General features: G+C 40.2%; 1 protein-coding gene across 1 annotated transcript; it reads right to left on the bottom strand.

The window, feature by feature from the left end:
- Nucleotides 1–19,926: 19,926 nt before the first annotated feature.
- Nucleotides 19,927–21,906, bottom strand: LOC138396840 (MSL complex subunit 3-like). Its single transcript, XM_069490527.1, is given in 2 exon segments — nt 19,927–21,315; nt 21,662–21,906. Coding segments are annotated over 2 exon segments (1,569 nt in total). The 3' UTR covers nt 19,927–19,991.
- Between the last annotated feature and the right edge of the window lie 2,073 nt (nt 21,907–23,979).

A 23,979-nucleotide genomic window follows, 5' to 3' on the forward strand; every position in this document is an offset into this window, starting at 1 on the left:
TTAGTGCAGTGATGTTCACCAGGCATCACCAGGGTTCACTGAAAAAAAAAACACATAAACTGTAAGGAGGAGAGGGTGAGGAAACTTACAAAGGTTCTCAACTGCATAAGTATTCTTTGGGTATCTCTGGCCTTAGGAGAGAATCTGGGAGAAATGTTGGTCCTATAAATGTGTTAGACTCATTGCCTGTGTCTGTACAAGATGAAAAGCACTGAGCCACTAGCTCAGATCCTAAGTCAAAGACCAAAAATACTAGGGAAAGCTGAAAACTTAGAAGTAATGAGGACATCACTTTGTCATAAAGTACACAAGAACAATATCTGAATCCTAGGTGAGACACAGTGGCTCATGCCTGTAATCCTAGAACTCTGGGAGGCTGAGGTGGGACGATCGCTTGAGGTCAGGAGTTCAAGATCAGCCTCAGCAAGAGCGAGACCCGTCTCTACTAAAAATAGAAAAAATTAGCCAGTCAACTAAAAATACAAACAAAAAATTAGCCTGGCGTGGTAGCTGGCACCTGTAGTACCAGCTACTCAGGAAGCTGAGGCAGGAGGATTGCTTGAGCCCAGGAGTTTGAGGTTGCTGTGAGCTAGGCTGATGGCAGGGCACTTTATTCAGGGTAACAGAATGAGACATTGTCCCAAAAGGAAAAAAAGAAAATCCCAATCCTTTTGTTTTGTGGTTTCCTTACTGCTCTATTTTCCAGAAATATATATAGAAAAATATATTAAAATAATTTGCAAGATCCACCAGAGAATGCTGAATTATATTTGTGAGCTCAATGTACTTGTGAGCTTTCATTTTTAAGCTCTGTTCACCTGGAGTTCCAGGGACAGATTGCAATGGCCTGGAAGATACCCCAAATGCAGGAAGAGCCAAAGGACACACCTCTGGTTATTCTGTAAAGTTATGACCTAAGTTTACATCCAAAATCATTGAAGAAATGTTTCATCTCTAACACTGCCATTTTTTGGGAGACTCCCTTAGAGAAAATGGCCAAGGAGTTAGCTAATTTCAGGTGCTTGACAGATCTCTGGACCTTAACAAGATAGTGTAATGATAAATAAAAAATAAATTCACCAAGATTCCAACTATACCCTGCGGTCAGGAGATAAGCCCTATTGCCAAACCCCTGGAGACCATTCTGCCGTATTATCGTGCTGATGTTAATATCCTCTGTGGAGCCAGAGTATACTGCAGAGAAACATGACAGTGTTATTTCAAGGCCCCTGAAATCCAATATTCTCAACTTAGAATTTATTCAGAAACACTTATTATTTACTTTAAGACGTAGTTGATTATGTTTGCATATTTACTATCCTTTACACAGCACTTAGAGTCAGAGTCATTATTATTATAGAGTTAGGGTTAGGGTTATGTACAATTGCAGACTGAATATTCAACTCTGCAAAAGTGTTGATGTTATTATTCTCATGACTGACAAGGAACCTTAGGCAAAGACAAAGTAAAATATTCACATAACTCCCATCCCAGTATGTTGCCTGAATTAAAGTTTAAACCCAGGTTGTGTGGCTGTCAAGAAAACACTCTTATTCAGAAAACTACATTAATAAGTTTGTATACGTCCCCTTGATCCAGAAATTAGATTACAATGGTGCCAACCACCAATATCATTGCAGAATACTACTGTGAGCTTAGGTACAGAATCTGACACATGAATATAAGATAAAGCACTGCAATGTACAGACTACATTGATTATGATTATATTGTAATTTGTTTAATAATAAATGGAACAATAATATTTTATGACAATGTAATCATTATTATTTACACTCCAATATAAGATAAATACGTAAAGATGCATCCAAAAGTAATGAAAATAAGTGCATTGAATAATTATCGGAGAGATTCATAGTGAGATGAGAGATGCTACTGCAATTTTTCTTAAGCAAACACTGTTGAAGTTCTTGATTTTCTTTGGCTATCTTAAACCCCAAATCAAAATGTAACTTCTTTTCTTAAATACACATTTTATTATTTCAACAGAAAAAAATAGTCTCCACATAATCAACAGACAGCATAGTTTTTCTGTCAAAACAGGTATTATCACCATTTAGCACATTAAACACTCAGCATCAGCCAGGTGTGGTGGCTCATGCCTGGAACCCTAGCACTCTGGGAGGCCAAGGCGAAAGGATCACTTGAGGTCAGGAGTTTGAGACCAGCCTGGGCAAGAGTGAGACCCCTGTCTCTACTAAAAATAGAAAGAAATTAGCTGGATAACTAAAAATATAAAAAATTAGCTAGGCGTGGCAGTGCATGCCTGTAGTCCTAGCTACTTGGGAGGCTGAGGCAGAAGGACTGCTTGAGCCCAAGAGTTTGAAGTTGCTGTGAGCTAAGCTGATGCCATGGTACTCTAGCCAGGGCAACAGAGTGAGACTCTGCTTCAATAAAAAATATATATCTATGTGTATAAATTATATAAAGTAAAATAAGTAAAATACAATAAAATTTTTTTTTAAAAAAGACACTCAGCATCAGAGAAAAGATACTTACATTCTAGTCATTGCCACTTAGACACATGGTTTTTGTACAGCAGTGGATCAGTGTATTATAGTTCCATTTAATTATCATCACATGCATGGATAGTTTAAACCATTATTTTTATTTTCCTGAAAATGATGTTTGGGATTCAAGTAAAGGAGATTAATTTCAAAATTACAATCATAGACAATTTAAGTATTCACTTAAATTTACTAAGGAAAACATTAACTTTCTTTACTATGGATTAAATAATATTAGGAGAAGATAGATATCAGTGTACAGCCTAGGACCTCAGCCTATTTCCAAGAGTTCAGCCCCTGCCTCAGGAATTATTTTTCCATTCTGAGTGTATTTGGCACTAGACCAGTTTTATTTATTTATTTATTTATTTTTATTTTTTCAAGCAGAGTCCCACTCTGTCACCCTGGCTAGAGTGCCGTGGCGTCAGCCTAGCTCACAGCAACCTCAGACTCCTGGGCTTAAGCAATCCTCCTGCCTTAGCCTCCCAAGTAGCTGGGACTGCAGGCATGCGCCACCATGCCTGGCTAGTTTTTTCTATATATTTTTAGTTGTCCAGATAATTTCTTTCTATTTTTTAGTAGAGACGGGGGTCTCGCTCTTGCTCAGGCTGGTCTCGAACTCCTGAGCTCAATATGTTTACACCATAGAGCAGAAAATAAACAAAAAACAACCACAGTAAGTAATGCACAAGAGTCTTGGCCCCTTGCAAAGCATCATGGGAAATGTGCCGCTGGTGCATCTGGCCTGCACACATGCTATTTTATTCCCTTTTGTGGGCATGTTTGGATGGGGAAATATGGGTGTGCCCACTGAATAAGCTGTGTGTTCTGCAAGTGTGTTTTGACTCTGACCCATCACCTGAGGTCCTGTGTGAAACTCCACTCATGGTGTCATGTCAGCACTCAAAAACTTTAGCTTTTCAAACATTTCAAAGTTTTGGTTTAGGAAGCTCCACCTGGCCTTATCATTGCCATATTTTTAAGTATGCATGCTATGCTTCAACACACAAATGTAATTGGTTGGATCCAGAACTTTTTTCTGATTAGTTTCAAGGTCAGTAGATATAAAGGTTTGCTGAAGACTCTAGAATTACAGGCTCTAGATTTATATCCTGATCTCACCACTTTTTATCTCAGAGCCACATTTCTGATCCTCAGCTTATCTGCAAAATAATTTAATTATGTTCTTCTTGCATAGTGAGGGGATCTATCTTCTTAATAAAAATTATCTGAGGATGATCCTTGTTTTTTATTCTATGGGCTGCAGGAAAATGGACATTAGCCTGAGACATGGAAAAGATGAGGTTCCAATCAAAGACATTTTCAAGATAAATAGTGAGGAGGTAAAAATTAGAGATGCTGCCCAGATAAAAGAAAGGAGTAAAGACATTTTCTATTTCTGGCCTCCTCCTCATCTTTGAACATGGATAGGGGACTACCCAGGTAATATATGGAAGGAAGGGAGGGAAGGAAAGTAGGAATTTTGTGGCGTACAAGGTCCAGGTCCAATCCAGCAGGGCATCCTTGGATAGGACAGAGATATCAAAGGGTGTAAAGAATTCTATTTTCTATTTATAATTGTTTTTCATCACTTCCATCTGTTATGTACACTTTTTTTTCCACCTAAAACTTGATCTTCCTTATAATTTTACCTTGTTAATAAACCCTAGGAGCAAAGAACAAGAATAAAAAGATTTTCTACTCACTGTTTCTTAGTTTCTAAAACTAGTCTAGATGAAATCTTCACTTGTTCTAGGAAGTTGGCATGGACAGCATTTATTAGAATGCCATTCTGAGCAGGGATCTCTGTCAAGAGGAGGGATTCTCTGAGAAGGAGCCAAGTGTCACATGTACATGGGGAACACCCAGATAGGTTAGATGACAACCACTAACAGTCTCACTGTGGCCAGGCAGTACTCTGGCTGGCTGTGTGGGAAAAGAGCCAAACTCTAAGGGAATCAAACCAGGGCATTTTGTGGATTAGTGCATTTACCTGGGGATTATTTATTGTGTTAAATTATTTGACAGACACTAAGCTAAGGGCAAAGTTTAATAGATAGTAATAAGGCATACTTGCCCTTCGGGAAACTTATCCTAGTCAGATGCTCTAAACTCCTGGAATTGACAGATTGACGACAACCAACTGCAAGCTCGTCCAGAGAGTGGGAATGTATTCTGGGGGACGAAGGTGAAATGAGGTGTCAACATGAGTGGATGAGACATTTGCCCCTGGTCATGCACTGGAAGTTTGGGGGAGGTTGGGACATGTGGGGACAGAAGAATCCCAGCAGAGGCAGCAGCATGAGGGAGGGTAGGCACATGGGGGCTTGTTCAGGATAAGCAGTGAGTTTGTTGGACCAACGAGACTCAAGGTGGGAAGCAGAGAGTGGGGTCTCCGTGATCATCTAGGGACTGTGGTAGATCTGGTGGGGGCTGCAGAGGTAGTGAGGCACTTCTGAGCCAGAAGGTGGGTAGGTAAAAGCAGTATTTTAGGAGGACTATGGGGCAGTTGTGATTAGGATGAATAGAACTCAGTGTGTCACATAAATCAGACTTTTTGTAACAATTCCATTCAAGCCTTGAGACCTTCCTCCTGTGTTAAACTTAGAAAGGATGGTCTCCTTCAGAGATGCTTTCAACTGCTTACTTGCAGGCGACAGTACCATGTGCTATCTCCCAGCACAAGTTGGTTTGAACCAGCGCAAATAAAATGGGGTACATTTTCTTGCTCACCATGGCACAATGTTTTAGCCCATATTTTCTACTAGTTTTTAGAACATTTAGTGTGTTGCTCTGGATGCTCCAGACAGCCCCAAACTATTTTCTTGTGCAGATAAGAAATTGACATTGATGGAAAGGATTGAATATGTTACTATACCTCAAGTGGAGTGCTCCTCTTAAGGCTGTCTCCCCTGGGCATGACCTTAGAGACCATGGGTGTCCTGCTGCAGTTGAACCTGGACCTTGGAAAGATCTCAGTGGGCCTTCCCAGCCCACAGTAGTCACCTAATTATCATGGCCATAGTAAAGCTGTTCCCTCCCTCCACTTCTTTCACCCTTTGTCATTTTGCAGGTATTGAGAGTCCTGGAACTGGGTTCAAAGCTGTGGTTCAAATCCCAGATGACACTTTGTGCATGTTAACTTCATAAAGGAGAGCTTGGAAGAGTGAAGCATAAACAATAATACTTTATTATTCGTCACCCCTAAAGTCTCTCCTGAATTTGTATCCTGTGTGGCAGAGAGAGCCAAACTCCCCAAGAGTTCAGTCCTTGCCCCAGATTTGTTTTACTTTTGCTTGGTTGCCCCTCCTGTCTTTGTTTCATTTAAAATAATAATAAAAAAAGAACAGGTGAAGTGGAGACCCCGAAGAAAAGGGTCCCACCAACTCCCTAGGACTGGCACTGTGGGCGCAAGTAGGTTTTCAAAGCTCTAGGTCAGAATTAAAAACAGCATCCACACAAGTTTTTTGGACACTCATTTTCCTTCTTTTTTTTTCAGAATATGTTATTTTAATGTTTCTCCTTCCATTGGTTCATATGATGCAGGTATGAGGCAAATGTTAGCGTGCTTTCTTAAGGTTTAAACATAACCTGTTGTATTTCAGTGTTTGGAGAGTTTGACAAAGACATTTGTATGCTGATATTTAGCATAAGGTACTAGAATTAGTTTTTTCCTCCATTTTACCTGAATATGCATAATAGTGCAATCCTGCATAAATACTTTCTTTAACATACATACATCAAGTGTAAAAATACTTTCTTTAACATACATACATCAAAAACTGTTTTCTTTCACTGAATGGAACAATTTGACAAAGAATCACATTTGTAAGCTAATATTGAGACTTTTTTAAAATTTATTTCTGAGGCCGGGCGCGGTGGCTCACGCCTGTAATCCTAGCACTCTGGGAGGCCGAGGCGGGTGGATTGCTCAAGGTCAGGAGTTCGAGACCAGCCTGAGCGAGACCCCGTCTCTACTAAAAATAGAAAGACATTATATGGACACCTAAAAAAATCTATATAGAAAAAATTAGCCGGGCCTAGTGGCGCATGCCTGTAGTCCCAGCTACTCGGGAGGCTGAGGCAGTAGGATCGCTTGAGCCCAGGAGTTTGAGGTTGCTGTGAGCTAAGCTGACGCCACGGCACTCACTCTAGCCTGGGCAACAAAGTGAGACTCTGTCTCAACAAAAAAAAAAAAAAAAAAAAAAATTTATTTCTGTGTTAATTGGTTCATATTATTCAGATTTACATATGCAGCTATAAAAGAAAACTATAAGAATGCTTTCTCAAAGAATATTATAAGCTGCTTTCTTTTTTTTTTTTTTTTTTTTTTAGACAGAGTCTCACTCTGTTGCCCAGGCTAGAGTGAGTGCCGTGGCGTCAGCCTAGCTCACAGCAACCTCAAACTCCTGAGCTCAAGCGATCCTCCTGTCTCAGCCTCCCGAGTAGCTGGGACTACAGGCATGCGCCACCATGCCCGGCTAATTTTTTCTATATATATTTTTAGCTGTCCATATAATTTCTTCCTATTTTTTTAGTAGAGGTGGGGTCTCGCTCTTGCTCAGGCTGGTCTTGAACTCCTGAGCTCAAACGATCCGCCCACCTCGGCCTCCCAGAGTGCTAGGATTACAGGCGTGAGCCACCGCGCCCGGCCTATAAGCTGCTTTCTTTCAGTGAATAAATGCTTTCCACACAGAAGTACATTCGTATGCCAACATTTGGTATAAGTTACTAGAACATGTTTCCTCCTCCATTGTAGCTGAAGTGGCATTACAGATAAATCCTATAATAAAAGCCAAAAGTAAAAATGCTTTCTTTAAAATTTCAAGATTTTGGGGGATGTAAGTGTTTTATTTTTACATAAATAATTGTATAGTGGGGAAGTCAGGGTTTTCAGTGTGCGTGTCACCCAAATTTTGTACACTGTAGCCAATAGGTAATTTTTTGTCCCTCCCCTTCTCCCAATATCCCCCCTTCTAAGTCTCCAGTGTCAATTATACCACTCTGTATGACCATGTATACACACCATTTAACTATCACTTATACATGAGAATATGTGGTATTTGTTTTTTCATTCCTGAGAAACTTCACTTAGGATAATGTTCTCCAGTTCTATCCAAGTTGATGTAAAAGGTCTTTCTTTTTCATGCCTGATTACTATTCTATGGCACATGTGTACATATATATGTGTGTGTGTGTTTGTGTGTGGGTGTGTGTGCACCACATTTTGTTTATCCACTTGTTATTTGATGGGCACTTATGTTGATTCCATATCTTTGCAATTGCATATTGTGCTGTGATAAACATACAAGTACAGATGTCGTTCTGATATAATGACTTATTTTCTGATGGGCAGATACCCAGTAGTGAGAGTGCAGGTCTAATTTTAGTTCTTGGAGAAATCTCCATACCGTTTTCTCTAGAGGTTGGACTAATTTACATTCCCACCAACAGCAAATGAGTATTCTTTTTTCATTGCATGTTTGCCAACATTTATTGCTTTTTTTACATTTTAAAAATGGCCATTTTGGCCAGGCGTGGTGGCTCATGCCTGTAATCCTAGCACTCTGGGAGGCTGAGGCGGGAGGATTGCTCGAGGTCAGGAGTTCGAGACCAGCCTGAGCAAGAGTGAGACCCCTGTATCTACTAAAAATAGAAAGAAATTATCTGGACAACTAAAAATATGTATAGAAAAAATTAGCCGGGCATGGTGGCACATGCCTGTAGTCCCAGCTACTTGGGAGGCTGAGGCAGAAGGATTGCTTAAGCCCAGGAGTTTGAGGTTGCTGTGAGCTAGGCTGACGCCTCGGCACTCACTCTAGCCTGGGCAACAGAGTGAGACTCTGTCTCAGAAAAAAAAAAAAAAAAAAAAAGGCCATTTTGACATGAGTAAGGTGATATCTCATTGTCATTTTAATTTGCATTTCTCTGATGATTAGTGATGTTGAGCATTTGTTTTCATATGGTTCTTGGCCATTTGTATATCTTCTTTTGAAAAATATCTGTTTATGTCTTTTGCCCACTCTTTAGGCTTGTTTTTTTCTTGCTGATTTTAGTTTTTTGTAGATTTTTGATATTAGTCCATTTTTAGATGTATAGTTTGCAAGTATTCTCGCATTATGTAGGTTTTCTATTTACTTTGTTGATGATTTGTTTTGCTGTGCAGAAACTTTTTAGTTTAATTGAGTCCTATTTATGTATTTTTGTTTTTGTTGTGTTTGCTTTGGGGTCTTAGTAATAAATACTTTGCCCAGGGCACTGTCCAGAGAGTTTTTCGTAAGTTTTCTTATAGAAATTTTATAGTTTTAGGTTTTGCATTTAAATTTAATCTATGTTTATGTTGAGTTAATTTTTGTATATGTACACAAGTCTTTTTGGACACTGGTTTTCTGACAGCAGCATCTGGCCAGCAGGCAAGATGTGGTCAGTGGGGAAGGTGACCCACGTTCAGAATGGGGAAGTCCCCAGCAGTGGAGGCTGAAGCAGGGCTGCCCTGAGGCCCCTCCTGCTCCCCTAACTTTACTCCCCCAACTTTCCTGTACTCCCTCCTAACCTCCTTCTGCTCTGCCAAATGTCCACTCCTCCCAGGGCTTCCTTGCCAGGGAGTCTAAAGAAATAAATGTTTAAAAATTGCTTTGATTTTAAAAATATTTTCATTAATTCTTACAATGTACTGATACAAACTTACAATGTGTATTTTTACATTAACAAATGAATTTCATAATTAGAATTGAAATTAATTTTCAAAATTTAAGTTTAAGTTACTCAGAAAGTACATGAATTAACCACCGTGTGGCCTGGGTCTTTTTCTCATGCATAATAACATTTATAATTTTTCTATTTAAAAAATACTTTTGCCTCTGTCCTAGTGTTTAGAAAGCTGCTTTTTTCTTTTCACAAGACTTCACAGACCCTCTCCCAGGGCAGTGCCATTTGTGGACTTCTTAATGTGCAGTGGCTGTCTGGGACCCCCGCAATGCGTTAAAGGAAGGCCTTGTTGATGATCAGGTAGGTGGTTCAAATCACCTGGCTTTTTCTGAAGCATTGCATAGATAAAGCAAGACCTCGAAAGAAACACACAGACCGATACTGTATTACTTCTTTGAAGTTCTGCACTGCTTATTTAAAAGGGATTTTCATTCCTAATTGGAGCCCTAAGTAACACTCTCTGTAGGATTTTTGGAAATTATAGGACAAAGACCCAAATTTCTCAGAATCTTTCTCCCATAAGTAAAACCCTATTCCTAATGTTTGGCATATTTCTTTCCAGTCATTGGTTATGCACTTTCCATTTTCAGCTCATACTGTATAATATTGACTATATTATTAAGTTATACATTGAATTAATACTTTTAATACTATATCATCTCATAAGCATTTCCCTATGTCTAAAGTTTTGTAAATCCTACTTTTAATAAGTGCCTAAAGTTCCACCGAAGGGGAATACCTTGTTTACTCAACCAATTGCTTATTATTGGACAGTTCTGTTTTCCCAAATCCTTGTGATTAAAAAACTGTTGAGATGAACGTCTTGGTCCTCATTTGAATTTCCTACAAGCTGCCTTCCTGGAAGTGGCTGAATGCCTGTTGAGGGGGAGGCATCAGGCATCTCCCTGATGTGCCCTGGTTTGATGTCTCCTTGCAAAGTGCCTTCCTGGTAGCCGGTCTCCGTGGGTTCTTCCAAGATCAGCACATTTGGCCTCCGGGTGCTGGGGAGTCTGCAGCTGTGACCTCATCTCACGTCTTCCATGAATTCAGGTTCAACTGGCCTACTCTCTGGTGGCCACCAGGAAGGGCTGGGGAGCATTTTGTGACCTTGAAGAATGACAGGATGCCATTGATGAAGAAGGCAAAGGTTTCTAAAGGAGAATTCATGTGTCATCAGCAGCAGAACTGGGTGCACAATCTACCCAAACCCTGTTCTCTCCAGGTAGGTGCTGCAGTCCAGTCCAAACCCCACACACTGGGGTATGTGAATCTTTAAAAACACAAGCTGAGCTCAAACAAGCTGAGATCCAGGGAGGAGTTAAATCTCAAGAACTTCCCCTGAAATGCGTTGATAATGACCCAGTAACTTTTCACTGACTGCCCAGGGCCAGGCACGGATATGGGAATCCCACTGTCACGGAACTTGTGGCCATGATACTATGTAAATAACCAAATCCCCCCAAAGTAGGGAAGGCTCTGGGACACAGGACAAAGACTGTGGGACAGGACTCAGGCAAGCTCTCTCAGGAGAGGCCACACTTTAGAAGACCGCTCTGACATATAGATAGTTAGGAACATGTAAATGTGTCATTATAGGATTAAGAATATCCCTTATGGGCCGGGCGCGGTGGCTCACGCCTGTAATCCTAGCACTCTGGGAGGCCGAGGCGGGCGGATCGCTCAAGTTCAGGAGTTCGAGACCAGCCTGAGCAAGAGCGAGACCCCGTCTCTCCTAAAAATAGAAAGAAATTATATGGACAACTAAAAATATATATATATAGAAAAATTAGCCGGGCATAGTGGCGCATGCCTGTAGTCCCAGCTACCCGGGAGGCTGAGGCAGGAGGATCACTTGAGCCCAGGAGTCTGAGGTTGCTGTGAGCTAGGCTGACGCCACGGCACTCACTCTAGCCTGGGCAACAAAGTGAGACTCTGTCTCAAAAAAAAAAAAAAAAAAGAATATCCCTTATGAAATATAACTCATAAATCAATCTGTCATAAAGTTTATTCATGGCACTCTCTCCATTGTAGCAGGGACTTTTAGAGTAGTCTGTTGTTGGTTCTAAAGCTGCATGGGTGTCACTAACTCACAGCAAATTATAACACCCAAATCCAATACCAAACGCCCACATTCATACTACAAGGTGAGAAGAAATTTTGTTTTTTTTCTATTATTTTCATGTGACAAATGTGCAGTTCATGAAGGTTTATACAAAAGTTATTAAATTCTTCATGTAGGACTTATGAGGATTTAAAATATTAACAATGATTCTGACAGTTATATAATAAAATCCAACATAAGTAACTATCAAAAGTCTTCTGCAATTTTCACTATTTTGTTTTTGATCTTTCAACTACCAACTCCAATAATCCTGGTATTACTTTTTCTTATTTATTTATTTAAAGTATAGTCAAGTGCAGTTGTGAGAAAGGGAAAGAGTAGAACAAGGAGTTTGACCTGTAACTGTGAAAAATCAGTTGAGATAACTCACTATCTGCAAAGAGTTCATCTTAAGCTTCAAGAACGGAAAGTTTGAAGGCCGATAGAAATCTTCAGAGTTCCGATCTGCCCAAGTTACCTATAAAATAGTGACCAAGATGGGTGGGCATGGTAGTTGGGTCTTTCTTTGTTCCCCAAAGTAGCCCAGCAGTTCCCCGGGAAGCCAGTCAGTCGCTGCTCCTGTCTGCACTGCAACACTATGGGGAGGGTCCCCATGTCGGCAGAGAAATCCCACAGTCCACGTGGGCAGAGGGTCTGCCTTGGTTTGGGCTCCAGTGAGCGTACTTGAGACAGTCATTTGCTGTGACTCCCCACTCTGCCTCTTTGCAGACACCACTAATCAATCATAGTCATAGGATCCTCACCTTGGTGCCCAGTTAGCAGTGACATGTGTTCTATACATGCAGATCAGTTAGGTTTTCATTATTTTCTTGGAACAATTAAAACCTTATTTTTTTCCTTTAACCATATCTGACCCTTCATTTTGTCTTAGACTTTTTTTCTTACATACCTAATACTCTAGATTCTATGGTCTAATATCAATCTAACACACAATAGTATGAACAAGCAACAGTAGGAACAACCAAAGAGGCAAGCAGGGGCCAGGCTGTCTAAGCTTTCATTCTATTGCAATGAGAAGCCAGTGGCAGTGTTTAGATGGGATAGCGGACAGCATACATTATGTTTTTCAAATTTTCAAGAGATTACTCTGGATGCTGAGTGGAGGACAGACGGTAGGAGGGCAAGAGAGGAAGCAGGGAGAGGGCTAAGAGGCTGTCTTTGGCAGAAGATCGGTGGGAGAGGAGGGTGGCTGAAACTGGTTGTAAAAGTGGACACAGAAAGAAGAGGCTGCAGTTGGGATTCATGTTGCAGACAGAGCCAACAGCAGTTGCTGTGGGGTTGTATGGGGGCCGCGAAGTGGGGAAGAGACTCAGGTGGCAGTCTGTTCTCAGTTCTTGGTCTGCTCTTGGCTGAAGAATGACCAGACACACCAAAAGCAAAAACTGCCAAAGGCCTTGACTTTTTCTCTGCTATCTGAAACCCAAATCATGATGTAACTTTTTCCTTAAATGTGCCTTCTATTATTTCAGTAGGAAAAATAATCTCAGGATAATCAACAAATAGCAGAGGTATTTTTTCTGTAAAAACACCTACTGTCATTAGGAAGCACATAATACATCCAGTAGTAGAGAAAAGATACATTCTAGTCACTGCCTGTCACACACATGGTTTCTGTATAGCAGTTGATTATTGTATTCTAGTTCCATTTAATTATCATCACTTGCATGGAGATTTTATACTAACATTTTTATTTTCCTTAAAATGGTATCTGTGAGTTAAGTTGAGAAGATTAATTTCAGAATTACAGTCATAGAGGATTTAAGTATCAGCTTAAATTTACTAAGATAAAACATTAACGGCCATCACTACGGATTAGATAGTTAGGAACATTACATTAGGAGAAAGCAGGGTTCGGTGTATGGTCTAGGCCTCCAGCCTATTGCCAAGAGGTCAGCACTTGCCTCAGAAATTATTTATCATGAGTGTATTTGGCAGCGGACCAGATTTAAATCCAGAATAATCCCCTTTGTAGACAGGAGCATTTACCCGACTCCTGATAAGCCTCCTTCACTTACTGACTCTGCTTCTCAGGCTGAAATCTAAAATACTCACCTGACTCCTTTCAGATTTTAGGACTGTCAGTGTGACAGTTTTGGCAGTCAGTGTATGTGTGGAAGAGAGCCAGGAAAACCCTGAAATAGACTTTTGCCACTCTGTGACCTCACCTCCCCACAAAACTGCAATTATCATTTTGTCTGTACTGGCAATGACAGTGAACACTAGTGGAGCTGAGACTATTTCTGAAAAAACTTTGTAATGAATCCCCCAAATAATTGCACGTTCTCAATCAGCATCTCCAAGGACACCATCGGAGGGTTTCGAAGAGGCTCTTCCTTTTCCGTGATCTTTGGAGGCAGACAAGATGTCATATGGAAGAGAGCAGGAAATGCTGAGGTCCGACACAAGAGGGCCTGGCAGTGAAGCCCGTGTTGTGCACTGGACTATGTGCTTCCCTGAGAAGGCCTTTTACTCAACATTTAACATTTAGTTAATTCTTGGATTTCTGAGATGCCCCTTTATTTAAGTTATGGGAAGAATAACGAGGTGACATAAAGAAACTGAAAAGGATTCTTCAATGGGTTAAATGTACAAGATTGAACATAAGTTTATAGTAAAATCACTAAGGAACAATTAGCAGAACTCAATGCACATTGATTTGGAAAACAAAAGGATATGGAAATTTTCTAGAAAACTATTCTTTACCAGTATAGACCTCTGTTTAGAAAGGAAATCTAGGCCGGGTGCGGTGGCTCACACCTGTAATCCTAGCACTGTGGGAGGCCGAGGTGGGAGGATCACTCAAGGTCAGGAGTTCAAGACCAGCCTGAGCAAGAGTGAGACCCCGTCTCTACTAAAAAATAGAAAGAAATTAACCGGACAACTAAAAATACATAGAAAAAATTAGCTGGGCATGGTGGTGTATGCCTGCAGTCCCAGCTACTTGGGAGGCTGAGGCAGGAGGATCGCTTGAGCTCAGGAGTTTGAGGTTGCTGTGAGCTAGGCTGACGCCACGGCACTTTAGCCCAGGCAACAGAGTGAGACTCTGTCTCAAAAAAAAAAAAAAAGAAAGAAAGAAAGAAAGAAAGTCTAAACAATATAATATTCATAGGAGTAGAAAAGTTTATAAAAGAGGCTCCCACAAATACAGATCCAGGATAAAGTAGCTAACAGGGGAATTATGCAGTCATTTTAAATATCACATAAATCAATGCTTTTAACTCAATTTAACAACATTACAATAAAAGTAACATTAATACATACAAATAAATTACAGAGAATATGGTAAATATTTCTACAAGCTGTGAGGCTAAGTCTGGCCGTGACTTAAATCAAGAAATGTTAATAAAAGATTGATAGAGTACACAGTATAAAACCAGGATATGGTGCATGGTGGGAAACAGCATAAGTCAAGTAAAAACAAATAGGCCAAATGGGATATCTGTCTGCCAATTATATAACAGAGAAATGGAAGCATGCATGTGTGTTTGTTCCAGAAAATTAGAAAGCTCTCAAAATGTATGGTCTCATGGCACACAGGAGGCAATGTGAAGGGTTACTCACTGACCTAAGATGGGACAATGTGAACTGAAAAACATAGACTGTCATGCATGGAATACTGTCAAATACACAAAAAATGTTAGAGAAAATATCATTTATGTGTTTTCTTTGTTTCCTGGGGCCACATCATCATTGTTACGACTGTGAGAAGCTTTTATCGTTTCTTTCTTGATAGGTTAGTTTTGAGTGTATTGAGGAGCTCATGAGAAAATGCAATTCTTAATAGAAGAGCAAGAACTACTACATGAAAATGATATAATAGAATTAGAAAACTGCTATTTTGCAACCCTTAGTGAAATAATTCAAATTAGGCAAATACTAATCAACAAATAATAAGCAATTTTGTTAAAGAAACAGGCAGACATTCCCTGGACCCATTGATCAACCTTAATATAAATAACAGTGATAAAATCAGACATGTGCATCCAAATGTGCTTTCTTAATCGTGATGTTCTAGAAGATTAAAATATAGAATGGCTTTGAAAGATTTAGTGCCCAAAATACTTCATTAACACATTGGCTGCCATGTGATTTGTATTTAACTCTGGCTCGTTTGAGCCCAGGACCTCATGAAGCAAAACCCAGCAGCTGGTTCACGAAAATCTTACTTGTTGATATCCTTGTTGCTACAATTTATATTGACAATTTAGTTCTAAAAACATGGATTGAGTTGCATATAACTCATGTATAGACAACAATAAAAAATTAGAAAGGATTATTTTGTTTTAATAAAACACCATGGCACCACAGGAATTTTTTTTTTTCTAGTGTGGCAGCCAATGTGTTAATAATATATTGATGACATATTAAAACAATAATTTTGGATATATTGAGCTAAATGAATTATTACAACCAATTTCACATGTTTCTTTTTTTTTATGTTGCTACTAGAAAATTTAAAATGACATATATGGCTCCTACTTTAGTTACTAGTAGGCAGCTTCCTGAAGGATTGCCTCCCTTTTCAAAACTCAGGCTGCTTCCTCAAAAAACCAGATGCCATGAAGGTTATAAAATTTGATTGTTCATTGAGACAGGATCTTGCTTTCCGGCCCAGACTGGAGTGCACTGGTCTGATCACAGTTTACTGCAGCCTCTAAACTGTAGGCTCAACAATCCTGTTCCCTCAGCCTCCTGAATAGCTGAGACTACAGGCATACAAGACCACACCTGGCTAGTCTGAAATTTTTGTAGAGATGGAGCCTGGCTATGTTGTCCAGGCTGGTGCCAAACTCCCGGCCTCAAGTGATCCTCCTGCCTTGTCCTCCCTAAGTGCTAGGATTTCAGGCATGAGCTACCATGCCTGGCCCAAAATCTGAAATTTTAAAATATTTATCATTATTATTTCCAATTTTGAATATTATATATATTGTTCATAATGGATATAACATTGTGTACAAGGTTAAATGCGAATGTCCTCCAGGCAGTACCGGGTTCCTGTAAGGAGAGAAAACCCTGGTTGCAGTTCTGAATCTGTGAGATCCCGTCACCTGTCACTCAGGTTATTAGGGGGAGAAACCTTGGACCCTCCCTATCCAGTCAGGAGCTCTGGGGTGAGAACTGTCCTATCAAGCTCACAGCGGAAGAGGCGCGGACTTTGTCTCTTGCTTGAGCTGGCCTAGCTCAGTCCGTGTTCACTGCTGCTTCCCCTTCACTTTGGAAGGTCCAGGTGTCTCTGCCACAGCCTCTGTCACCCTGTGACCTGCAGGTACTTAAAGATCTGTAAGGAGGGGACAGTACAGAAGCCGGCAAATGGTAAGTGTATGGGGCTGGTTGTGCTGAAGGGTTGGAACCAGCCGCAATTGGCTTTGGCGGGTTCCAGGCCTCCCCAGGTCAGCTCCCAAATCTGCAGACCCGAGTCCCCACTGGTGCAGCTCTGCCCTTGGACGCCTCTGGCCACGCGGTGGGGCCTAGAACCACCGTCGGGACCCAGTCCTCCTGTCCGATCCACACGTGCCTTCACGTGGCCACAAGCCGTTTCTGGGCAGTTCTGCAGCTAGTTCTGCAGCTGCCGCCCTGGGTCTCCCCCAGATTGCAGTAACGACAGGAGAGTCTTCAGGGGAGAATCCCGACTCACTGGCTGGATGGGTGGTGTCTCCAGTCTGCCCTCCTGTTAAAAATTAAGCTAAGCAAGGCTGCCGAAATAGCTCCGTTGGGAGAGTGCTAGGCTGAAGATTTAAAAATTAAGCTAAGGTACTGTTAAAACATGAAAGTGTTTATTAGAGGAAACAGTGATCTATGACCCAGGAAGACCCCAGCCATGTTTTGTGTTTGGGGTTCCACAGGAGGGGCTTGAAGGAAAGGGTTTTATTAATATAAAGTGCATGAAGAAGCAAACCAGATTCAGTAATTGATTCGTTATAGTTTTGTAATTGCCTTTTTTGGACTACGATTGTGGCCATCTTCTGGTTATGTAATCAGAGGTTAATTGGTAATTTGTAGTTGGTTAAGCATAAATTTTTTTGGCTCTCAAAGTTAGGAATTTACAAAAATGCATTTGAGTTAGATTTCAGTATCCTTAGGTATTAAGTCAGGGCACAAGAGTCAGTTCAGTCTAATTGCCAACTATTTAGTTATTTTAACACTCCGCAGGAGGACTTCTTTCTCCTTGCATTTTCCAAATGTATGGCTAGCAGAATCTCAAATCCACTACCTTTTCCCCAGATTAACTCTCCTAAGGTTTGCAGTAAAATCCTAAATTTCTAGTTTTTCCCCCACATTCTCAGATATCAACTTCCATTCACCAATTCACAACAACCACTATTTTTCCTTTATTGTACTTTTCAAAAAGACAGAGTATTTTAATGGTTTGTTATTTCTCACAGAGCAGCGGGTGACTCTTTTTAAAATATTTGTGTTTCTGAACATTTCACATGAGGAAATCAAAGAACATTCACTTGACACTCTGCTTTAACAATTCTTTGTGCCTCTCCTCCTTTTCTTTTCCCTAAGCACAGACATTTTTCTGGAATGTCTGTGGGTTGAGGTGTCTCTTTAGAAACTTTATAGGGCAATGTGTCCTCACCCACCTTCCTATTCCTGGTCCTGGATTTCACAATTGTCTGGGACGGCCCAGAACGCCCACAGTGTCCATGTCTCGTGGAATGTCTAGTGAGTACCAGCCACGGGGCCTTTTCCCAGAGGACAGCCTGAGGGAGGGGGCTGGAGCCTGTCAGGAGAGCATCAGGATGCCTTGGTGCTGAGAGGAATCTCCTGGTACATCCTTCATCTAAAAAGCTAACTTCTTGAGACGTTAAGATTTTCTTCCTCCAACCCCAGTTTTTTTCATTTTTTTGAGACATGCCAATTGGATGCCATTACTGAGGGAAAAAGGTACAAACGATTGTTGCTTTCTGAATTTTTCTCACTTGCGAAAGGAGAAAACTATCCCAAAGGGTATCCCTCAGACCCCACTGAGGTGGTGCGAGGACCTGCAGAGCAAAAATGTGCTTCAGGCACACGGGGGAGACAGAGTCTCCTGAGAGAAGAGTCATCCAGCACTTCAATGAGCAGAATGGGCTGGGTGAATGTGCCTAGTGGTAGGGTGGCCTGACTTCACACCTGAGTCACATAGGTCTGTGTTTCTGTCAGCACTGCCCCTCCCTGGGGTTGCCACCTAGAAAATATTTGTTCACTTATTTCAGCTTCAGGGTTTTTTTTTAACTGTAAGATGAATTTTATCAGTAGAGCTTGAAGGATAAGAAAATATTTTCTAAAAGGCACCAAAAACTTAGATCTCAGGAAAAAAAAATCTGGTCATATATTCCGCCTGTTAAAAATTCTTATTTACCATTTTTCTTCCCAGAGTGAGTGTAGTAAGTTTCTCAGGTATATTCTTTACTTGGAGGTGATTTTGGAATCCCAGGGCTTAGCTTTGGCAATGTTACCTGAGAAAGGAAATAGGAAAAATCTCTCTTCCATTTTGGTTGCAGAAAAATGAATACATTTCCACCTGATAGTAGGGTAGGAAAATTAGTGAATGACAAAGATCCACCAGAACATCCTGTTTTTTTTGTTTTTTTTTTTTTTGCAGGGTGGAGAGTTTGTGACGGTGGACAACTCTGCTTTGTATCTTGTCTGGATGTTGGAGTTTAATGATAAATCTTATGAGACAGGATTTTGGCAACTCCTAAATGTGTTTACTAAATGATTTTTTTTATCATGGAAATAATAATTAAGTGGTCTACTTGTTGTCTAAAAGGGATATATACTTTTCATTTTCCTGTTAGGAATGACATTTTATGCCTTACAATTTCTGTGATATTATGACAGATATATTTTGGTTTTCTTCCCATGATTCCTGGCTCTTGGTTCTTGTATGCTTTGTTTTTTCCTAAGTGAGTAGAGTAATAAAAATATCCTTTGTTAGATTATTTGGTCTTTTGTCCTTGGTTTCTGAGTTAGCTTTTGACTAGTAAAGGTGAAAGACAGTCTTTTTTTTTTTTTTTTTTGTTTTTGAGACAGAGTCTCACTTTGTTGCCCAGGCTAGAATGAGTGCCGTGGCGTCAGCCTAGCTCACAGCAACCTCAAACTCCTGGGCTCAAGCGATCCTCCTGCCTCAGCCTCCCGAGTAGCTGGGACTACAGGCATGCGCCACTATGCCCGGCTAATTTTTCTATATATATATTTTTAGTTGTCCATATAATTTTTTTCTATTTTTAGTAGAGACGGGGGTCTCGCTCTTGCTCAGGCTGGTCTCGAACTCCTGACCTTGAGCGATCCACCCGCCTCGGCCTCCCAGAGTGCTAGGATTACAGGCGTGAGCCACCGCACCCGGCCGAAAGACAGTCTTTTGTTATTTACACCAAGCTCTTTATTTTTTTTTTTTTTCAAGGCAGGCAATGCTTTATTTAGATCACCAAAAATAATGTTTCACAGAGAGGGAATCGTTATAAGCAAATGTATAGCTGCAAATTTTCTTTTGCCATCAATACCAATTCCCTCTAAAACATTTTGAGACTAAATGCGTTGTGTTTGCACTCCCTATAAGGAAGACCCACAATTTTGTTAGTTTTTCAGCTGGAACCCAGAGCACAAAGCTAGATGGAGCAGCTGGTCTTACAGAACCATCAAAACTTTAATAAATTGCCCGAGGGTTCTTGGTGCTGTAATGCGCCTCACAGGCAGCGACATAAGCTGACTCTGGGAAGAAGTCATCATGGTATTCTGCTAAAAACCTCAGAAAGAGATCAAAGTGCTTTAGTAAAGCCTTCAGATTCTTCTCAGAGAAGGACATCTTTCCAAGGATTTCTGGAAGTTTCACAAACAACCGCAGCAAATGCTGTGCCCCATAAATGTAAGAGGGAGGGGGCGGCTGGTCACCTGGGGGGTAATTGTCAGGCACGAGCTTCCAGGAGAGGACCTCGTTTATTTCATTAGTTCTTCTCCCTTCAAAGCCAGCAAACACAGCACTCCCTTCCTTGCTGGGAGTCAGAGGAATAGGTGAAGATGATCTGCTATGCACTGGTGTCTTCTTTTCCAGGTGCAGGAACAACTTGGGCATGCTGGCGGACGTGTCCTGTTGCCGGCGCTTTGGCTGAGGAGAGGCGCTGCTCTCAGATAGCCTGTCACAGTTGGCCGTGTGGCGCGTGGACCGCCTCAGAGACTGCAATGCTTCTGGCTCAGCTTTGTGCCTTTTCGGGGTGGCCGGTTCACCCGTGGTCTGCTGACTCTCTGTGGACTGCGGAGTGGACGGATTCAACAAAGGTGGGCTAGGAGAAAGCTCCTCCTGGCTCCTATTAGTGTTTGTGGCACTTTCCTTAATTGGAAGAAAAAATTTAGACGAAGTCACCTTTTTATACTGAGTTTGTTCATATGGATAGAGCAAAACCAATGGGAGAGTGTAATCAAAGGTTATTCTTAATCCGTCCACCATCTCCTTACAAAGGTCAACGTTCTTTTCTGCTGGGATATAATGCACATTCATGTTGGCGTGTGGCACAACGTGGTGGTGACGAGGCCTCTCATTGGCTGAAAAGGCTGCATTGATAGCAAAGTGCTTCACATAGGATTCCAAAATTGTTATGATGTTGGTCTGGCATGGAAGTTTCACTAACCGTTTCCTCCTGTTAATATAGTAACAATCATCCTCAAGCTGCTTCTTCAGAACTTCAGGGATTTCTATAGTTATCATTCTTTCTTCCATTTCCCTTTTTGTTTGCAGCTCCGGTTCTTCTTTCACTTCGATCTTTTCTTCAATATCACTTTCTTCACTTATTTCTTCATCCTTTCCTTCATTGCTATCAGAGGAACTGCTTATTGAGTTTTCATCATTTTCATCTTTTTCTTCAACAGGGAGGCTTTTTAAGACAGAGTCAACACCAGGCAACCTACAGCGCTTCTTCTTTCTTCCTGTGCTTCTCAGGCGAGCTACAGCTTTTCTTGCCAATTTACGCTGTAATCTATGATTTTTTTTTTTTTTTTTTTTTGAGACAGAGTGTTGCTTTGTTGCCCAGGCTAGAGTGAGTGCCGTGGCGTCAGCCTAGCTCACAGCAACCTCAAACGCCTGGGCTTAAGCAATCCTACTGCCTCAGCCTCCCGAGTAGCTGGGACTACAGGCACGCGCCACCATGCCCGGCTAATTTTTTCTATATATATTTTAGTTGTCCATATAATTTCTTTCTATTTTTAGTAGAGACGGGGTCTCGCTCATTGCTCAGGCTGGTCTCGAACTCCTGACCTTGAGCAATCCACCCGCCTCGGCCTCCCAGAGTGCTAGGATTACAGGCGTGAGCCACCGCGCCCGGCCATCTATGATTTTCATCAGTATCACGAAGCACATGATCTTCGGCTGCCCATCTATCCCAGCTTCTGTTCCAACCATTAAAATGGATCAGATATTCTGGGATCTTTCTGCCTTTTTCGTCTTTCCCAACAATAACATCGACAATCTTGGCATCGTACAGCACTCGCGCCTTGGTGGGGTCAGGCTCGAAGCACAGCACTTTCTCCCCTGAGTGGAATTTAAATTTCATGCCCTCACTCGCGCTCATTTGCTCATCGTGGCGGAGGGCGAGGCTCCGGGGCGGGCGGAGCGCGCGCGGTGGGGGAGGGCAGGCGGGGGCCTACACCAAGCTCTTTAAAACACTTGAGCCATATTAATACGGGGATTAAGCTTAAGATGATAACAATTTAACTTCTATGCATAGAAAAAACTCAACATATTTTCTCCACTCCACATATTTATACAATTTGTTACACTTTATACCTTTTTGTATTGTCTATCCATTAACAAATTATTTTAGTTACCTTCTTTTTAAATAATTTTATATTTTGTGGCTTTTTTATGCACCACCAGTACAGTATAAAAGTATTCCGAATGTTCCTTTGTATTTATTGTTTCCAGTGAGATTTATACTTTTGTATGTTTTCACATTTTTAGTTAATATTCCATCATTTCATGCTGAAGAGTTCCTTTCAGCATTTCTTGTAATTTCAAATAATTTGGAGAATATTGTTCTATGGGTTATATTTCTCTTTTTAGGGTGACATCATGAGGTATATTCCTGTGCCTGGTTTATTTCAATTGACACAATGTTCTATAGGTTTATCAATGTGGTTAGAAATGACAGAATTTTTTTATATGGAGAATAGTATTCCATTGTTCATATATACCACATTTTCTGTAGCCATCAACTTGATGATGAACACTTAGGTTGATTTTATATCTTGGTGACTCTGAATAATGCTGCAATAAACATGGAAGTTCCCTTTTTTGTTAGCATGCTGACTTTAATTTTAAAATATACCCACTAGAGTTATTGCTGAGTTGTATGTTAGTTATATTTTTTAATTTTTTGAGAAATCACCATAGTGTTTTCCATAATGACTATACTAATTTACATTTACACCAACAGTGTGCATGTATTTCTTTTTCCACATCTTTACCAACACTTGTTATTTTTTGTCTTTTTAATAATAGTCATTCTAACAAGAGTGAATTGATATCTCATAATGGCTTTGATTTGTCTTTCCTGATGGATAATTGATATTGAGCATTATTTATTTCACATATCTGTTGAACATCATATCTTTTTTAGAGAAATGTATATTTAAGTCTTTTGCCCATTTTAATAGTTATTTGTTTTTGTTTTTATACTTGTTTGAGTTTCTTATATATTTTGGATATTAACCTCTTGTTAGCTGTACAGTTTGCAAATAGTTTCCACCATTCATAAGTTGCTTTATCATTCTGTTGATTTTAATTGGTGCTGTACAGAAGCTTTTTAGTTGAAGAAATATCATTTGTCTATTTCTTTTTTTATTTCTGTTGCCTGGATGTTAGGTTAAATCCAAAAAATTATTACTCAGACCAGTTTATGGAGCTTTCACCCTATGTTTTCTTGTAGTAGCTTTTAGAGTTTCAGGACTTTGGTACTTATCCAAGCACAAAACAACCCAAATCTGCCTTAATAATAGAAATAATTAATAAAATGGATTTTATATCTTTTCAAAAGTGACATGCATATATAAAAATTATTTACAGCCACTTTAATAATATGTATGAAACTGGCAAATATGAAGTTAGACTAGCATAAAACAGTACATTCTGTATTATTTTATTTGATTAAAGGCTAATAAGCAAAACAAATTCAGAAATTTGATTTTTTTTTACCGTTGAGGAAGAAAGTATGGATTTGGGATTATAATATGAGGGGTCTCATGGAGGGCTTATAATATTTTTTTTTCTTGTGGCCACTGGTAAATGGGTATGCTCCTGTCAGATACTTCATTAGTATATTCAGGTTGAGTATGTCTTATCAAAAATGCTTGGGACCACAGGTGTTTCAAATTTTAGGTTTTTTAAATTTTGGAATATTTGCAAAGATATAATAAGATATCTTGGGGTTGGGACACAAACCTAAACATAAAATTTATTTATCTTTTATGTATACCTTATACACATGGCCTGAATATAATTTTATAGAATATGTTTAAATAATTTTGTTCATGAAGCAAAGTTTTTGTACATTAAATCATAAGAAAGCAAAATGTCAGTATCTCAACCATCCATGTGGACAATCTGTGGTTGTATGGAATCACCATCATTCCTAATTGTCTACTAA

Source organism: Eulemur rufifrons, chromosome 16 (assembly GCF_041146395.1).
Source record: "Eulemur rufifrons isolate Redbay chromosome 16, OSU_ERuf_1, whole genome shotgun sequence".
NCBI lineage: Eukaryota > Metazoa > Chordata > Mammalia > Primates > Lemuridae > Eulemur > Eulemur rufifrons.